General features: G+C 40.1%; 1 protein-coding gene across 2 annotated transcripts; it reads left to right on the plus strand.

Annotated features, from left to right (window-relative positions):
- The first annotated feature begins 55 nt into the window (after nt 1-55).
- ccdc18 (coiled-coil domain containing 18) lies at nt 56-18888 on the plus strand. Of its 2 annotated transcripts, XM_042429527.1 has the most exons (27): nt 56-162; nt 545-649; nt 808-991; nt 1345-1494; nt 1752-1858; nt 2176-2304; nt 2614-2710; nt 2802-2923; nt 3064-3352; nt 3580-3667; nt 3856-4073; nt 4293-4403; nt 4611-4742; nt 4940-5074; nt 5206-5283; nt 5402-5518; nt 5682-5849; nt 9691-9833; nt 10739-10902; nt 11046-11259; nt 12421-12520; nt 12617-12754; nt 14249-14389; nt 14574-14711; nt 15206-15670; nt 17043-17804; nt 18520-18888. In XM_042429527.1, exons 2-27 carry the CDS (start codon nt 549-551, stop codon nt 18538-18540), a joined length of 4512 nt encoding a protein of 1503 aa, XP_042285461.1. In that variant the 5' UTR covers nt 56-162; nt 545-548; the 3' UTR covers nt 18541-18888. The 2 variants fall into 2 exon arrangements, with proteins under 2 accessions (XP_042285461.1, XP_042285462.1); XM_042429528.1 differs by lacking the exon at nt 545-649 and having other exon boundaries at nt 57-162; nt 18520-18887.
- The last annotated feature ends 1114 nt before the right edge of the window (nt 18889-20002 follow it).

Consider the following 20002-nt stretch of genomic DNA (forward strand, 5'->3'; position numbering starts at 1 on the left):
CCACCAATCATTTAACAGCTAGCTCTCGCTTAACCAATCGCAAAACGCGTTGTTAAATGTGGGCGTACACATATTTCAAGTTGTCCTGGCTACCTCGGCTTCTGTTACAGCTACACTGGACTGGGAAACCTTGAAAGATTTGTTCAACTCGGAAGTTTCAGAGTATGTTTAATTCTTTCATATGAAAGGACAACAAAATTAACACTGCATTTAAAACTTTAACGTCGTGTGTCGGGTTATTCGCTGGCTTTTTTCGCTCTAAAAATTAAACAATAGCGTTAACTGATTTAGCTAGCCACCTGTTGATCCAGCGAGCATCTTTGTTTACATTTTGCGACCATAGCAAAGCTAGCTGACATGCTTTACTTACTCGCATCACTGGTGTATAACAAGTATTGTTATATCGATAAGTAGTTGTGAGTGTGTTGTTCGTTTACCTATCCAACTATTTACACAAGTTGCTGAAACTCAACTGAAAGCTTCAGTCTCAACAAGTCAAGACAAGATGTCGATGAGCTGAAATTTGTCATGCACCCATCATTAGTCTGATGTTTGAAAACGAAGATAGTTCAAGCGAAGATGTGGACAGTTTGAGGAACCTGCTTAGATTGACGGAGCTCAGCTTGCAAAGTGTGGGACAACAACTGAAGTGAGTCAACTGCAATGACCTGGACCAGCTGTAGATAACTACACACACTGCTGGTATTACAGAGTTGAGGAACGACCACTTTGCAATCAGTTTAATACTACAAAGGGTTTATATGATGCATCCTTTTTCCTCACTGATTTTTTTCTTTCCTTCTATAGTCAGTCAGAAGGACACGATGATGAGTGTGTGCAGCCAAGTCCTGATCACCTGACCTTACAAGACCTGCAGGCACCTCATGTTCTTCTGCTCCAGCCAGGCTGTGTTTGCCAGGAGAGGCCTCTCAGTGGGACAGCTGAGAGACGTGCTGCTGGCAGTCTTAGCCCACAGTCCTACAACTTTAGGGTGAGAGCGAGGATATTTGTGTGTGTATACGTGTAAGTGAAAAATTAAGAAACAGCCAGCCAGGTGAAACAAGAATGGATTGATGATTAATCACAGAATGTATTTACATACGGTAATCACATCAGCATCCATAAATGAGGTGATTTCATTACTTAAAATATCAAAATTTTATGAGGCAGTGTGGTCTGTGCAGCAATCCATTTTACACAAGGCTGTTAATGTAAAATAGATAACCTTTATGCAAGATACGTCGTAATAAACAGGGTCAGTATAACATCATAACTAAAACAAAAAACAAACCACTATCCACCTCTAACCACAAACACACACCTGTGTTCTCTCTTTCTTTTCAGTCTGCCTCAGTTAAGGTGAGGTCAGCAGAGATGGAGTCTGTTCCTGCGAGGAGGAAGGTGGGCTGTGTGCGTCAGGAGAACGCCTGTCTGACCATGCAGGATGAACAGCTCATCAGTGACCTTGATGAATTGGCCACCTCCAAGTCTCAGGTATAACACTCACCCCTAGACAAATGTTTGTGTGAATGAAGATCCCATCATTTTAAAGCACTGTATTTTGTACTTAATCCTTATGTGCTTCAAATGAGTGTTAAACCAGAGTTCTTTGTCTGAGTATTTTTGTTCAGAAACTGGCCAAAGAAATTGTTTTGATCTAATTTCTATCTAATAATGTATGTTAAAAATCTTTGATATAAACCAACAGTAACTGAATTGAATGCAAGTACTGTATGTGTTTTCTTTTTCAGGTCCGCCTCCGAGGTCCCAGGGTTGGGGTTAAAAACAATGTGGCGGTCATGAGTGAGCACATACGTCGTCTTGAAGCAGAGCTGGAGGCTAATGCCAAAGAACTAAAGTAACTTCATGACCTTGTAACGTATAGTTTGAGCTGACACAGCAGATGCTTTGTATGTTGCTATTATGTAACTGCAATGTGGCAAATGCACGACTATTTATATATAATAAATACTGATAGTCATTCATTCATACAATAATAGTATATACATATATGATACTTGTTTGTAAACCTTTGGCCCTATTCCTGTTATAAATACTCTCAGCATGGAGAGCTTGATTGTGAACCTTCATGAGTTACAGTTTACATCTTTTCTTGTTATACTAACCTCTAGGTGAACGTCGTATTAACATCCCATCCTTGTCTGTGTTTCTCAGGGCAGCTGAGCTGAGGGCAGAGTGTAGTGAAGAAGCAGCAGCTCACAGTGATATTGTGGTAGCGACTCTCACTGATGAACTGAGAACACTCAGAGAAGAGCTGGACAACAAGACAGCACTGTGCAAAAGGTGATGCTTTTATTTGGACTTGGATTCAGCACACATGTTCATTTCATTACAGCTCAGTTTACAGTTCATTACAGTTCTAACACTTTGGGGAAAAGCATGGACTCCTCACAGAATTGATCTGCTACAATGTTTTTTTGTCTTGTAATAGTGTCTTTTACCTGTTTTGTTTCAGGATTTTGATTGAGCTAAATGAAAAGATTCACTTGGGCATAACAGATATCAGAAAGTCCATATCTCATTTATTTTACTCTCAACATGATGGAGTTATTGTTTTTTCACTTACTGTATGTTCAACCTCATCCCTCACAGGGCTGAGCAGCAAAGGAACCAAGCACTTGAAAATGCAGAAAAACTCAAAGAAGCTTTCAAAGAGTACAAGGCCACCATTTCCATTAAACTTCAGAGGGTACAGTTTATTCAAATATTTATTTGTAATTTATAATATGTTTATTATTGCATGTCATTGCCAAAAAATGTGCTTTCATTTGTGGTTTAAGGTGATGGAGAGTGAAAGCAAATTAAAAGAGAGTCTTATTGAGTGTGACAGAGAAAAAGAAGAGTTGGAAATGAAATGCACTCTGTTGGAGAGAGAGAAGACAGAACAGAGTCAAGCAATCAGGTACACATTGTTTCTGTAACTTTGATTTCTTCATATTTGCATGTGTAAACAAAAAAACAATTAAATCTTTCAGAGGAAATATCGTTGATTTGCTGGTTAACACATTTAATTCTCCATCTTCCTCCTGGTGTGCTTCACAGCCAGCTGAAGGAGGAGGTGAGGCAGGCAAAGTCCTCGGCTGCCGAGCGCTCAAACCTCCAGGCTCAGCTGGAGGAGGCCGGACGACGGGCCTCATATCTGGAGAGGCAGCTCGTGGAGCGGGCTGCAGAGTGCAGGGAGCTGGCCTCTCTGCGCAGAGAGCTGGAAGACCTGCGGACCCTGACCCAGAGCCAGGAACAGAAGGTGGCCCAGAGCCACAGAGAGGCTCAGCAGAGCCAGGCAGAGCTGGCCAGCTTGGAGGCCATGCTGGCCCTGCTGCATCTAAGAGAGGTGGAGTGACGCAGTTACACACAATCACATTGTCCTTTGTGTTTCCACGTCACATGTTTTTTTAAGAAGTCCCCCATACTGTTTAATCAAAGGGATAGTTACATAATTTGTTTGCCCAAGTCTTTGGTGCCATAGTAACCGTTGCAAACAAGTTACTATGTTTATAGCTGATTATGCGTAGGGTATGACGTGTTTCCTGTTGTCATGGGTTATTTTTTAAATTTCAGGGTGCTGTAGGGTCACTCTGTGTCAGGCCCTGCATGCTGCCCCCAGTGGACTATCCAAGAACTGCACACCAGCTGAACCTCAAGCCAGGTATCCTGACCAACCTCATGGCTACTTCATTACATACAGTACATACTTACTCAATCCGCATCATGCAAAGAAAATCTTCAAATTTTAAAAGAAGTTTACACAACTTAATCACTTAGATTACAAACTCCCCCAAAACCATTTCACTCATTTTATTTTCCTTCCCTCCATCACTCTCTCACTGCTCACAGGTGAAGGCTACCAGCAGCTGTTGCGAGTGCTGCAGTCAGTGGACACGGAGCGGACTAAACAGAGCAGCCTGGTGGAGCGACTTCAGGAGCGTCTGAGCAGAACCCAGGAGGAGATGTCCTCCTTGCAGAGCTCCATGGCCCAGAGAGCCTCCCACTACCAGAGCCTCCACACGGAGCTGCTGGACAAAGTCAGCCAAGCCACTGACACAGAGAAAGAAGTGAGTCACTTTTCTCATCTCCTCCTCTGTCATCTCTTGTCTCTCTCTCTTCGTTTTTTCTTTTTTTTGTTAATTTTTGTTTGTTTTCTTTGTATTCGTCAACTGTTTGGAGGAAGCTGATAGAATGAAAACTGGTGTGATTGTGAGTGTTTAGGACAATATAAATCAGTTTTATGAATAAACTTTGTTGCTTTTTTATTTTTCTCTGTTGCAACTCAGTTGAAGAGAAAGAGTGCACGGGTGGCTGCGCTGGAAAAACAGTTACAGGAAAAAACATCAGCCTACAGTCTGGCTGCACTGAAGAACACTGAGCTCGAGAATCAGCTAGTGGTACAACACACACACACACACACACACACACACACACACACAATTTTGTCATGTTTGTCACCATTTTTTCCCCAGAATTAACAACCTTTCCTGAGATAGGTTGTGGGTGATCATTTGCACATTCTGAATGTATTCTCCGTTTGCTAGCTGTTGCTTGCTTGTTTATAGAATCGTTTTTATTTTATGCTTCTCCATTTCTAAAAACAGGAGAAGACTAGCACTCTTCAGCATTACCAATCACTGATGACCAAAAAGCAAAGAGAGTACCAGCAGTCTTTGGAGAAGTGTAAAAAATCACAAGCTCAACAATGTACGGAGCAACAGCACAGAATAGAAATGGTGATTTACATCTATGTTTTTGTCTTGCTCAACAAACCGATTTGGCATTATCTAGAAAGTAGTTTCACATAAATGATGATAAAGGAAATGGAGAGAATTGGAGCTCTTGAGCCAGTGGAAAAACACAAGCATACTTTTAAACTACAAAATGAAAATAAAGTTGCACAAGAACTTACAGTGTTTTCTCTCCTCTGCAGTTGCAGTTGTCTGTAGAAGAGGCTCAGTCTCGGATGTTGGAAATGGAGCAGGAGCTGAGTTCACTCCAGAGGGAGCGAGACGAAGCTCAGAGAGCGGCTCTCCTGCTGCAGAACTCTGTGGAACAGCTCACACAGGTCAGGACACTACTCAATTAGGACCATTTTAATTACACAAAAGCTATCTGAGACTTAAAATAAAAGCCAATCAACTGCAATTTAACACAGGAACAGTATGTTCTGTTTATTAATGATAACTTTGATTTCAGGAGAGGCAGGTTGAAGTGAGGCACAATGACGAGTTGCTACAGAGTCTCAAGGAGCAGGCAGCTGAGTCTGCTGCCAAGGTTGGAACGAAGAACTAAAGACAGATCTTTCCAGATTTAATTGTACAGAAACATCTGTATTCATAAATTCACCACAGCCACTGGAATGCACCAATAATAACTGATGTCTGTGTGTCAGGTGTGTGAGCTGCAGTCGTCTCTGTCGGAATGTAGAGAGGAGCTGAACTTGTATCAGAAGCAGATGGAGGAGGTAAAGAAGAACTATGAAACTGAGCTGCAGCGGAACAATGACAAGGTACAGTGTAACGTACAATGATACAGTCCTGCAAACGGTGAGACTGTCCGTCACAGTGTGCAAGAGAGTTTGTATGCACCTCCATCTCTGATCTTCCATCCTCTCTTGTTTGTGCAAAGTCCACTTCTCAGGCTTATCTTCTCCCTTGTTCTTCACTCCTCAGGTGTCTTCTCTGCAGGAAAAGCTTCACAGTGCCAGCCTGGTTTGTCAGAGCTCCAGTGAGCAGAACCTGCAGCTTCAGCTTTCTCTCCAGCAGCAGCAGACCATGCTGACTGAGAGCACTGCCCGCATCGCTGAACTGGAGGAGAGCCAGAGCCAGCTGCAGAGACAAGTAAGTGAAACTCTTTTGGAAATATCAGGATAACTAGCATCTAAAAATATATACATGAAGCTTTTTTGAATGAATTTTGTTTTTACTTTGTCAAAAATAGTGACTCCATTTGGATTTCTTTCTATTTTAACTATAATGTCATAGAAAAGTCAGGGCAGATTTCTTTTAGTGTTCAGAAAATAATTATAGACATAAACATAGAAACAATACAATTCAAATGAACTTTATTTACATTAAATCAAAACACAATAGATACACGTGATCATGTGACATGTTTGTCAAAGTGATTACTTGAAGACATATTTTGGGCAAAAATGAGCTGTGGGTATTTATTGACAACTGTTTCTCCCATTTTATGTGAACTGTGTATTTATTAGTTAGTAGTTAGAAATAAGTTTGTGGTAGTTTTATTATTTATACACTTATTTAGGAATATGCATCATGTAAGCACAGTATAAACCTCTACAAGACAGGGCCTTGATTTGGTAATATGGCTGTGTAAGGCTCCAATTATTTCAGTTTATGGACTATTACCAAACAAAATTTAAATAAATCAAATACCACAAACTATTTGCTACATGGTGAACCTAAAGTCTTCGTGTCTCCTGAGGTTGTTGGGCCCTCAGTTTCCCGATTTGCCGTGTTGGTGATACAACGTTGATTTGGAGAGCTGGTTCTTCTTCTGTGTTCATGACTTCAATGATCCTCTCTGTCTCTGCTGGTCACACTCTGTTACATGTTGAGCAGCTGTGCAGCACACTGCCTTTGATAATCAAAGTTATGTATTGCAGGCTTGTTTGTCGCTAAATTAATTATGTAATCTTGGAAAATATGTGTTTGTTATACTTTACCAGCTCCTTCAGATATGTTTATTTCTGTTTGGTAATAATTTGTTTGTGCTGAGTGAAATGAGGACTATTTTGAGTCATTTCAGGTAGTTTTGAGAAAAACTTTCTCAGTGGTCTTCTGGCATTGAAGGGCCTTGTAATGGTGTGAGACAGATTTACAGATTTTGTGGTCGCTATAAAGTCTGGAGGCTATGTTTTAAATGTATTTAGAATAATAGGGAACATTTTAATTGTACTTCGAATTACACAGAATGCCTCAGTTTGTTTTTTGTTTTTTTAAAACCCGTTGCACAAAGTTAAGCCACAGGTGATAATAGTGTTTAGTCTGTTCAGTTCTCCTATTGTCTAATTTAGATTAATTTTATTTGGGTCTTTTCTGCTATATCAACAATTGTTTTCTTCAGTTTTGTGGTCAAGTGCAACATCTGTGATGGAGTTCACACATTTTTTGTAGCTATTTAACACTACTTTAGTATTAAACATTCCCAAATTATTTCTGTCGAGTCTCACTTTTTGTCTAGCAGAGTAAAATAGTGAAGCAAAAGACACAAGAAGTAGCCTGGAATATTCTCTAAAGTGAAAAAGAAGCTTTTTACTAACAAAGAACATTTTACTGAAGGTTTAGATTGCATAAGCAAACAGAAGTGCATAAAGAGCAGAACATAAGACACATGAGAGTAACTGTGGTCCAATATGCAAACTTACTGATATAGCCTGCACATATCACACTCCTGTGGTAAAGCATTGCTCTAGGGAAATTGCAGTTTGAGCTTGTGATTTCATTTATAGCGCTGCATATTTTAGCTGGTGGTTGTACTTTCTGTCCCTTACAACAAGCAGAGCACAATGGTCTTCATTCAGGGAGCAGAGCTGTACAGGGACAGTAACGAGGAGCCCTTCTGTACATGAAGGTCTATTTTATTTTTCTCATTTCTTTTTCTTATTTTAATTTTCTCAGGGACAGTGCATATTAATAAACATCACTCCATATATGCCAGAATTAGCTGAAAGGCTTGTTTTCATCTGTAGTCCCTGGCCAGGTGTGAAGTTGGCAGCCTAAAGTCAGCCTATAATCAAGAAGCAAGTTTAAAACAATAATCATGATGTAAGACATGTCAATTACAGGAAAAACAGAACACAGACAGAAATAAAAGCAGAGCAAATTATGGTTCAACAAAGCAAAAACAAACAATTACAGAACAGCTTGAATTATAGAACAGCTTTGCAAAAAACAGACATGAGCAAAGACAGAAATGAGCAACAGGGCAACAGTAGCAGTAATGTAAGTCAAGCAACAGGGCAGGTTAGCAGCATACAATTTGTGTATTGACAGACATTTGCCAGATGATGAAGGCACCCAAACTAGCGCTGACAGATTTGGTGGTTTGTAAGCCATGTTCCTAACTGTCTAGAAAGTGACATGTAAATGGTAAGTTCCCTGATGTGGGCTGGTACAGCTTTCAATTCATGTGCTGCTTTAATTGAAAAGGCAGATTGACTGAAAGCAGATTTTCTTAGTGAGATGATGCAGTTTCCTCTTGTGACTCCTCTTTTAATCTGATTTGTATTTACTCATTTCCCAACAAAACAATTTAGTGGGGGAGGAGCCATGCCATGAATCATTTTATTGATGAGACATATATTTCCATGTTTGATCAGGTTTTCCGAGCTCAGAAGGTTATATTTTTCCAATATGTTGCAGTGGTGAAAACTATTAGGTTTCTTATCACTGGTTTTCACGGTTTGTTTATATAATAATTCTAGTGGCCTCAAGGTTGAACTACTTGCCTGTGACTAAAAGTAGGTTAGGTGCAATATGATCATAGTATTCATGTACATTCCAGCAGCCTCGGAATTGGTTCATGCAATTCCTTTTAATCTGAGATTTGCTAGGTTGTACTTGACCCTGATGCAAACCTTCTGGGTTTTGAAGGAGAGATTTGAGTCTATCACAATTCTAAGAAATTTGTATTTTATGACAACATCTAATCAAAGTACAAGTATATGTGGCTCAACAGTATTGCTAGCTTTCTTTGTGGAATACATGCTAATGGTTTTTGACACATTTATTTGTAGACAGCAGTGGTTTACCATTATCATTTGGTAACATGGGCCATTGTGTTGATTAAGATCATGGGAACTTGGCTTTTTGTATTGCTTTGTACATATATTACAGTTTCATCAGCGTACTTTTGAGTCTCTATCTTAAGGCATATGGATGGCAGATCATTAACATATAAGCCAAATAGAAGTAGGCCCATTTTGAATCCTTGTGGGACACCAGTGGAGAAGCTGACAGTTGTGGACTGATGGTTATCAACTGACAATTTGAGATCAGTCAGAAAGGTAGGACTCTATCCACCTAAGGGGATCAGGAGAGACATTGAAGGTAGATAACTTAGAGAGGAGGGCAGCATGATTTACAGTGTCAAAGGCTTTCTCAAGATCTAAAAACACAGCCCCAACAACACCACCCTCTCTATAAAGAAGCAGTTAGCCTTCTCTGTAGAGTGTTTGGCTCTAAATCTGAATTGCATTGGATACAGAGAAAAGGTGCTGTTGTTCAGTGGAAACTCAATTGTTCTGCAACTCATCTCGCTGTTATCTTTGGTAGTGCTGGTAGGACGCTGATAGGCCTGTAGTTGCAGGTGGTGGGAGGGTTGCCAGATTTAAAAATTGGTGTTACAATAGCCTTCTTCTAAGCAGTCGGGAAGACTCCCTGGGAGAATACAGATCACCTGTAGAGATAGACTGTCAAGAAGACTTTTTTTATCGTTTTGAGTTGTAGGTCAGATGTACTGTACAAGAAAATGTCTTGCTCAACAATTTTTAAGTTTTAGGCCAGAGTTAATATAATAAAAACAGTAAAATGCACTAATACTGGATGTTTTCTCTAGTGTCTTTCTTACCTTTGGTCCCTGTGATCTCTCCTGGTTTATACTGTAGAACTGAAAAATATGTGACACAAAAACTGACTTTGTGTCTGTCTGTAGGTGTCCTCTCTGGAGCAGCAGCTGGAACGGACCCGGGCGTCTCTGCAGGACGAGGCGAGGAACAGAGAGCAAGACTCTCAGGAGAAAGATAAGGACCTGCAGGAGATGAACCAACAGAACACACAACTGTCTGAGACAGTCAGGTAAGAACACCTGTACACACCAAGGCATTCAAGTTAGACTCTGTGGAACAAAGGAAACAGAATTTTTAAAGATCAGAGATGGTACGAGTGGGATTTTCATAAATTAAAACATTTGTTTATTCATTACATTCAATGAATATTTTGACAGTATGTGTTGGTTCACACTTTTTCAGTAGTTTGTAGTACTTTTGTTGATGATAATGCAATCTTTTTTTTTATTTTTTTTACCAAACTTATAGTACTAAGTGTGGTTTCCCATGCCATTTGTCTGAGACTTTTATTAGCGACTAACAAGATTTTTTCAAGTATGCTGTCCTTCTTGACCTCCTGCAAAGACAATCAAGTGCCTCAACAGTCTGTGAGACAGTCTCATGATTACACCACATCCCATTTGTCTGTAGGCATGAAGTAGCCCTCCCCTCCCCGCTTCTATGATCCATGAACATGTGTATATAAATGGAGATCTCCCTTGTCAGAGACTGGGAGACAGAAGCCAGTTGTGCTTGAAGTAACTTCACTCCGCTGGGCAACAGGTTATCTTCATCTTTGTGAAGTTTTGAAAGACTCCAAAGGAGAATTATGTTGGCTGTTTAAATGTGCCATCAAAAGGCATGTTTGTGTAGCTTAGTTTAGCTAACATTTCTGGAGGGGTGTCCTTCTCTCTAAGTCTACGATGGGAGCTCTGCTCACATTAAGGTGAGGAAATGGTTGCATGACCCCAGCAGTCATATAGTAAAGACTGCAGTGTGTACCCTGCCTGATGCTTTGTATGTATTATTTTTTTCTGCAGCATGTCTTCCCTTTAGTGCAGCACATTAGTTTGTTTGGTTCATTTTACACCTTTAATTGCTGTACAAATGTACTGATTATTGTTATATGTGTTTGCTCCTTATATCTCTTTGAAGCCATCTGACATCAGAGATGACAAAGTGTCGAGGGGAGTTGGTGTCTAAAGAGTCGGAGCTGCAGCGTCTGAGGAGGGACGTCGCTGCCAAGACATCTCAGATCAACCGCATGGAGGAGAGCCTGCAACAGACAAAGAACCTGCTCGACAACAAGAGCGAGATGGGTATGACATGTAGTTGTAGCAAATGTTACGTTTACATTTTGCACAGATGAGACACTGAGAGGCTTAGCTTTTCCAGTTTGTTTTCTCCTTCACTCTCTGTTCTGTCTCTTACGCATTTTTCTTCTCCCTCTCGCCCCTCATAGTAGCAGACCTGGATGAGAAGTTCCATCGCTCTGAGGCAGACAGGCTGAACTGTGTTCAGCGGGTCAAGGTCCTGGAGGGACAGCTGCAGACGGTGCGTGGAGAGTTGGCCAACACTCTGGAACAGCTACAGGAACTCAGGGATGTTCTGCAGAGGACCCAAACCATCTCTGATGAGCAGCAATCCACGGTGGAAAAACTGACTACCCAACTTAGGTGAGGATACGCGCACATGTGAAATGTTGTTCTGCACACAGGGACAAGGGACACGCCTCTGATGGAGAAATCGTCCATGTGCTTTTATTCAGATAAGATCCTCCATTGTATCTGTGTCTTCTGTGTTTGAAACAATATGGATATTGTGTATCACAAACACACAACAACAGACACACACAGTCATGGACCCTGGTGATGTTCCAGTGTCCCACTTACAGTCTCGCACTTTGTTCAAAGATAATGTCATGGATAATCTTTATTTTCAACAAGATGAAATAATGACATTTGTATACATTTTACTGAGGAAACTGTTTGCTATGGAAGATGTAATAATATGAATGTCTGTTAATAATTGTACCATAACATTTAATGTAACTTAATGTTCAAGTCATGTTCCTTTTTATCCGAGATGGATCTTGTGTTAATTTGTCATGTGATTTGTAATTTGTAATTTGTTGTGCCTTATTTGTTACACACATGCTCTGTTTTGTGATGTAATATTTTTATATTTAAAGACATACTGCCGACACAGATAAAAAACTGTACATTTTAAATCACATACACTGCGCAACACACTGTGTGCAGCTCTTATACATTAAGCACTCAAGGGGACGGACACCCATGAATGAATGATAATTTCCTTGTGTAAGAGAAGAAGTTCATTAATCATTACTCACTCCCTCCGTTCCTGTTGGATTCTCTTTAGTGTCATTGACTATCAGAGCACAAGCAGGGGTGCATTAGCAGGGACATGCAGATGATACGGAAAATACCCTTTATAGAAGAAGATATCTCCTCCTAAAGCAGTTTTCATGGTCTGTGTTACAGTCATAAGCCCCTTTGCACACTGAAATAAGTCCACCCTGAGTCACGCTGTAAGAGAACTAAAACCAAAGGTCAATTTAAAAATGTTCAACAATAAACTTAAGAAAGAGAGAAAGAAACTCTTCACAATCTGTTCCCCGCATTTGATAAGAATCAGAATCATACTCCCAATCTTGTTTTTTCAAGTTACTCAGTGCAGTTCTTCTGCGTATGAATAAGATATTGATCTGTTAAACTATTCAATAAAAGTCTGTGTGTGTGTGTGTGTGTGTGTGTGTGTGTGTGTGTGTGTGTGCGTGCGTGCGTGTGTGTGTGTGTGTGTGTGTGGCTTCACAGTGAAACACAGAGGGAGTTGGAGGAGAGAACGCACGAGGTCTTAGACATGGACAGTGCACTGAAGGAAAGACAGGGGGAGCTCCAACAGAGAGCAAATCTGGTACAACACACACAAACATTTTATGTATATTTGATTTAATTTGCAGAATATGGTACGCTACCGTCTCTCTCCTCATTCTGTCATTCTGATCCTCAGCTGGGTCAGCTGGATGTGGCCATCAAAGAGCACAAGCAGGAGATGGAGAGAAAGGTGGAGTCTCTGCAGCAGAGCCTGGGAGCCAGAGAGAGCGAGCTGAGAGACACGCGGAAGGAGCTCACAGACAGAAACATGAAGGTCAGGAGCAGTCACCGGGTTAGAGGGCAAAACATGTGAGAAAGTAAACTCACCCTTTAAGAATGTGGAGTGACACATTTTTGATCTTTTCAAGGGGACTTTTTGACTGAAACCGGATGTGTGATGACTTGGACAAAGTGTAACGGTCAATGGCTTGTTGGCAGCCAGCAGGACTGCGTACTAAATTATATTTGTGTCAGAGGTTTTCAGTGTAATATTTAACCTTTGCTTCTCACCAGAAGTGTAATCAGTGTGGGTGCAGCTCTGAACAGTGACCACCATACAGGAAGAAAACAACATAACCAACATTACTGTGCTGTTATTGTGCTGCACAATGTTTTACAAGGATTTTGCTCTCTTTTCTTAGGAGGTTCTGTTAATAGTAGATGATAAAAAGTCAATTTTTCCAATAAATTATAAAATTCAAATAAATGAAAAATAAAACTGAAACATTATTAATGACAGACCTGGATCCCAAAGCCATCTATAAATGCATTATAGATTTCATTGAGATTCTTTTTCGATTTATCATTGTTTTTTGCAACTTAAAGACCCCCTCCAGACATGTTTTAAATATATAAAATACTCTGCTTTGAATAGTAATTTGTGTCTGATATGGTTTTTCCACAAAAAAGTTCAATTACCTGGTTAGAAATTCTTAAAATTACGTCTACTTCTTCTCCCTCATTGATAAATCCAGAGTACATAAATATGCAAATATTGTTAATTTCAAAAGTTCAACTGCTGGACACAAGATGTCTCCTACTTCACTCTTTAGTCTCAGTGTTTGTGCACTGGACGCTCTAAGTTTCCACATCACACTTGTGTAAGTTGCACACTGGACCAGGATTGGTTCCAAATCATATTTGTAAATACACGCTTTAAACTTAAAGACCTAAGGTGAGCTCAGATTAACTTTCCCTCTTCAGCAGGTGAATGTTAAAACAACCTTTGAGGGTTAAACTCTGAACATACATCATTCTGCACATTTAAACTCAAACATCCAAGACTCTAATATTTACTGTGAAGAGTTTTAAACATGCAATTCAGATATTACCTCCATATTTCTTCAAAACATACAGAGTAGGAATAGAAATTTCTCACACGCTCTCATTTCCTTCGATCTTTACCTCATCCTCTGCTACAGTCCCTGTCGTCTGCACTTGATTATGGCCCCATTGTCCAACGTATCTGGTTGCTATCAGTTTTAATATGAGATCTGAGGAGCAACTTCATAAAATTAATATCATTTCATTGGACAAAATAATCTCAATATATGTATTACTTGAGTCTAATAAAAAACACTGTCTTGTGTCAGCAATTCACTTCCAAAACCAGCAAATTGTGATGCAAATAAATAGATGTACTCATTTTGATTGGTGCCATTTATAGTATAGTTACCTGGAATGAAATGTTTTATGATATACAGTAGATCATAAAACTCATATATATCATATAACATCAAATTTTTGTGTTTGTGTGTGTGTGTTTAAGGAGTCCCGAGAGCTTGGCCAGCAGCTGCATGTGTGTCAACAGAAACTTCAGACTTTACTGCAAGAGCTTGAAGAAACTCGGCATCACTGTGATACTCTGACCAGAGAGCTGGATGCCACCAAGCTTCAGACGAAGGAGAAGGTGAAGTCAAACCATCGTCTTATTATATTTGATGTGGGATAAGTAAGACATGTTGGCAATGCATCGCTTGTTGAAGGTGATGAAATACTACTACCAATGATTTTTCTGTGAGATAAAAAAATCAGGACTATCCTTCTGTGTTTATTTTGTGTGTGTGTGTGTGTGTGTGTGTGTGTCTTTTCAGGATGTCCGGCTGTGTCGTGTGGAGGAGGAGCTGGCACTGAAGGAGGCGCACTGGCGGCAGTCGGAGGCCGGACTGCAGAGCATGGTCACCTCTTTAGAGCAGGAGCTGGAGCTGGAGAGGGAGCAGCACAGCAAGGAGGTACAGTGACTACTGAGGCTTCAAGGTTCCTCCATCTAATGCATCAAATCAATCTATTAAAATAAAGTCAAGTCTCTGTGACTACAGCTGAAAAATTCTGTTCAGATAAGTCCTTAAATTTGACTTTTTAGCCAAAAACTTTTTATAAAAATAACTGGTAAGAGGGGAAACAAGGTGCTGTAGTGCAGCTTTGTGTCATTTTGTGAAACTTGGTGCTTGGCTAATGTTAGCGCCTCATCTGTCAGTGTGCTTTCTGTTCTCCATCTTGTGGGTTTTGGATCATGCACTCTGGCTGGCTCTGTTGTCTGCTCTTTGTATCTGTTTCTGTCCGATTTCTTTTCCTCTTTTTTTTTTTTTTAAACAAACATCAACAACTGAGTGAGTTCCTCATTTCTTCTATCTTCAGTTTCTTTCCCATCTTTCCCACTGATAGTTGTGATGGTCCTCTACCTTGTCCTCCTGCCTCATCAGTCTGTTTTTCCCTTCATCTCTAGCTGGAGTCCCTGCAGCAGACTCGAGGCCAGCTCCTCAAAGTCTCTGAGCAGATCTCCTCCACCATGCGCTCCTCCCAGGAACAGCTCACTGCTAAACTTCAGCAGAGCCAGACCCAGCTCCAGCAAGCTAAGGCTCGGTGCGACCAAATCAAAGCCCAGCTAGACCAAACTTCAGCCCAGCTGGAACAAACTATGGCTGAGTTGGATCGCACCCGGACACAAGCCAGTCACCTCCAAACACAGTTAGACCAGAGTCAGACCCAGTTCCTTCAGAGTAAGACCCAGCTGGAGCAGAGCAGGATTTTGTACGAGCAGGCCAAGGCTCAGAACAATCACCTTCATGTGCAGCTGGACCAGCTCAATAACCAACTCAATCAAGCCAGAGTCCAGACTGCTCAGCTCCAGACTCAGCTCCACACCTCTAAGAAGTCCATGGAGACCTCCAACGAGTCCCTGCTCATCAAGGTAAAGTTTTTTTAGAAGTGCGAGTGTAACTTAAGTTTAATGTTAATTACGTTATCGAAGACTATGACTAAATAGGTTAATCAACAACCATGAATAAGACAAGGCGATGACGAGACAGCACTGACGTCATTAAACACTAACTGTGACTATATCTACATGCAATATTGTTGACGAAAAAAGACATGACTAAAATGTATTTTAAAAAATTAAAACTTTACTAGAATCTCTCTTTATTTTCATTGACAAAAAAGAGGAGACAAAATATTATAGACTCACAGGAGGCGTAGCCTGAGCAGCACGTTAACAGAGCAGCAGCATCAGCTAGTGCTCCATCTGTGTGTCTATACTGGAGGCGTTCAGGTGCAGTGTTGAGTGTAGGTGACCCATGTTTTGGAAGCACTCAGAGCCCAAAACACAAGACTGTAGTTACACACATAAAACGGAGGAAAATAGACTTCAGGTCACGTTTACATATATATGGTATGAGTGAAACACGAACCATTACGCGGCCTGTGTAAACAGCTGTGTTGATTAAAATAGCAGTGTTACCTTTCCTTATCATGGTTGTTGTTATTCTAGCAAACTTTGCCTTGTTTAACCTTTAATATGATGCCATGTGAACCAGCTTGTTTTGTTAAACTAATGTCATTATTAAGTACATGGGGCACAATTTTTTTTCCTTTTCTTTTTAACACCGACCTCAGATTTTTTTTTAATGCTAGTAGATTGCAATTGGTGTGTGTACAGTATTTTTTCAGTTTTATTAGGTTAACTACTATTATTTCTGTTCAGAACAGTTTCAAAATGTCTTATTGTCTGTACAGTTCTGATTGTTTTATAATAGTTTTAAAGAGAGTTTTGGGCCTCAGTTGTTGAATCATGTCGGCTCAAAATAAATATGCAAATCAGAATATGTTCCATGTCTGGATGTATTCCTTAAATTACCATCAGACCAGACACTTTCTGTAAAGCTGTGTTCTTAATCATTCAACCTTTGTTTTTCATCAGATAATAAGATACAATCTCATGTGAAATAAGTTTGACTAAAATGTCAAAAAATGATTGGAATGTTCAATATAATCTGATGGCTAAAAAAGACTAAAATGTCAAAAGTTTTCATTGGCTAAAACAACTAAAATAGTTGCAGATTTCTTTGGCTAAGATAAGACTAAAATGCTTATTAAGATTTTAGTGAACTAAAACTGAAAAAGAAACAGGATGAGGTTGACTAAATATGATAAAATCTAACAAAGACATTTGACATAGGACTAAGAATAAATTTAAAAGATAGCTGACAAAATTAACACTACTGAAGTTGTAGTAAAATGGCTTTTAGATATTTGATTAAGTTTTTCTTCTTGTCTTCTTGCAGGAGTCTGAAGTGACCCGTCTCCAAGCCAAGATCTCCAGTCTGGAGCGAGCTGCTGACCGCCAGAATCTGACTCTATACGATCACACACTCTCCCTCCCTGCTCTGCACAAATCCACATACTCCCCAGATCACTCTTTTGCTCACTCTCCTCCTTCCTCACCCAAAATGCTTCAAACAATTGTCCACTCTCCTTCACATGTTCACTCAACTCTCACACAAACTCGCTCATCACCCCCAGCTCACACAGACCCTCAGCTCACCTCAGTCCCTCATCTGTCAGACCAAACTGAAAGCCACCAAACTTGCAACTGGCTGCAGAGCAGCAGTATCGATTCCTCCCTGGATCTCCCTTTGAGCCTGAAAGCCACACTGAGGGAGGCGCTGCGCCAGCAGCCGTGGGAGTCCTCTTCCCCCTCTGTCTCCTCCTTCCCAGGCACAGTGGACCACAGCTGGCAGGGCCTCAGTGGCATGGAGGTCACAGCATCCTCCGACCTCTCCTTCAACCCCCTCACATACATGGTGGACAGGCAAGGAGACAGAAACCTCAGCAGGGACGCTACCTTGATGCAGGAGGGAGATGATGAGCAGGGGAGTGAGACGAGGAGGGACTCTGTGTGCACTCTGGTAGGTCAGGAGGAGGAGGAGCAGGTGGACATGAGTTCACTGACAGGGATGCTGAGGTTCGTTAACCAGACGCTAGCGATGCAGGATGACCTTTCCTTATGGAGCTCCACAGGGTTATCTCAGAGTGGACACAGCCAGGTAACAACCACACCTGACAGGAGATTAATCTGCAGATATTTTGATCATTTTATTTAATCATTTTAATTTTAAGCAAAAATGACAAACATTCTTTCATTCAGTTTCTCCATTGTGAATATTTGCTGCTCTCGTCTGATTTAGATCTCTGTAAAGTGAAGCTTTTTTAGTTTTTTGACAAAAAAAGCAATTTCAAGACAACACCTTGGGCACAGGGACATTATAATAGCCATGTATCACTTATTATTGATATTTTATAGACTAAGCAATATATTGATTAATCAATAATAAAATTGACAGACTAACTGATATTGAAAATAATCATGTTACTAAATAAGCAACAATCGAAGTTAAAGTTGGAATAAAAAACAAATATTATTTATCAAGGACTGAACTCTCAAAATTTGAGCTAATCTGCTTCATCAGCGACTCTGTAGGGGAGCATGGAGGAATGTGAATTCTTCTTTTTCTGACTTTAACCACCAACTTTAAACCAGCAGGAAAAATAAGGACAAAAATCACAAATACAGAAATCTCTCTTGAAAAAAACAAAACTGTTCTAACTTTGACAAAAGATTTCCTCTTCATGTAGGACTCATCACTTGTTTTCAGGGCTTTAATAGAGAAATCACTTTGGGCCAAATATTTACATTTAAGGAGTTAAATGATAAGTTTGCTCTGTTTCTTTGCCACTGACGCATGTTTGTTTCACTTTTAGAGGGACATCAAGGACACATGAAACTGAGTTGCCAAGGAGACGTCAGAGAGGAGAAGAGCTGTTTACATTGTTGTCATACTTGTGTGTGTCAGTGTACATTATAATATATCGTAGTCCTACATTGAGTAAAATTTCTCATTGAGTCTGTTCCTTTAATGTATGTTATTAAAATCAAGCTGCAATATTGTCCGACATGGAAAAGAAAAATTATCAGTCCAGTTTAGACGACCACTACTTTCCAGTCTGTAAGTGATCTGCTGTGAAGTTTCATAGAAATGTAGCATTTGAGTTTTATGTTGTATTTCTTCTGAAGAAATATTTATATATTTTTACACAATTTTATATAACTTAAGTAAATAAAACATGTTTTTTTAAAATAAGTATTTAGTTTTTTTGTTTTTTGTATTGGGCTTTTTTCATCTACCACTGTGATTTTTGTATTATTCTCCAGAGAAATTTAAAGGTCTGTTTCTGTTAACATCTGCTGGATGTTCCCATGCTGTTGGTAACGGTGGGGTCGTGTTACCAGAAAAAACTGGCACTTTCTTCTCCGGGAGAGGAATGTTTGGCTCAGGACCAGGGAGGCGGCCATGCTGAATCTAATACAGACCCAGAGCTGGATAAATTGGATTTGGCACTCACATACGACTTACATAACAAGAACACCATAAACGTTTGGTCTGTGGATAGTTTCAGAATGATTCTTACTGCTGAGAACTTTTTTACTCATCAGATTAAGTGCTACTGTGACTATTTGTACAAATGAAAGTTTTTACAGTTTGAAATCTTTGAAGATTTCTGTCTAACACTTTCCTGTTGCAAAGTCTGATATGAATAACCATCTTTATCGGCACAAGGACGATACAGTTGTACCACACTGGCCTCCAGGATCACAGGCCCAGGAGCCCAAGAGGTCAGGGGGCCCCAAAGCCAGATCCTCTGTTTAAAGTGAAGAGGAATAATAATATACTTTATTTGTATAGCACCTTACATACATGAAATGCAGCTCAAGCGACTTTGCATAAATTGCATAAAAACACCAAGTATGTAGGTGCTAAACTGCTTCTTTGCCACTGACGCATGTTTGTGGCAAACAGGGTCTGACCTATTTCTTAGGTGGAAAAATCCAGTTTTGGTGTCACAGTCAATGTGTTTTATAAAATTCAGGTCATGATATGGTAACAGCCAGATGTTTTGCCTCTGATTGAACCAGTTTTCAGACCACATACAGTATAATTCTATCTTTCTTTGATTCCTTACTTCTGTTTTGTTCTCATTTAATTTCAAATAGTTGTTAGTCATCCAAGATGTGATACTCTTGAAGCAGTCAGTTAATCTACTTATGTTGTTTTGGATAAATATGCCTGTTGGGTGGCTTTTCCTTGTCTGTGCTCAGAGGTCGGTATGCTCTCTCTCTCTTTCAGAGCCTACAGTGTTACTTAGATCAGATGTGACAACAGCAAAATTGTCACTTTTTCCAATC

This window comes from Thunnus maccoyii, chromosome 12 (assembly GCF_910596095.1).
Source record: "Thunnus maccoyii chromosome 12, fThuMac1.1, whole genome shotgun sequence".
Classification (NCBI taxonomy): domain Eukaryota; kingdom Metazoa; phylum Chordata; class Actinopteri; order Scombriformes; family Scombridae; genus Thunnus; species Thunnus maccoyii.

What these genes read in the sequence shown, in the direction of transcription:
- ccdc18 (XM_042429527.1), top strand. Translation starts at nt 549, where the DNA reads ATGTTTGAAAACGAAGATAGTTCAAGCGAAGATGTGGACAGTTTGAGG. An exon ending in GAACAGAGTCAAGCAATCAG is followed by an intron (nt 2,924 to 3,063) that starts GTACACATTGTT and finishes TGTGCTTCACAG; the next exon opens with CCAGCTGAAGGAGGAGGTGA. An exon ending in GGGAGCAGCACAGCAAGGAG is followed by an intron (nt 14,712 to 15,205) that starts GTACAGTGACTA and finishes CTTCATCTCTAG; the next exon opens with CTGGAGTCCCTGCAGCAGAC.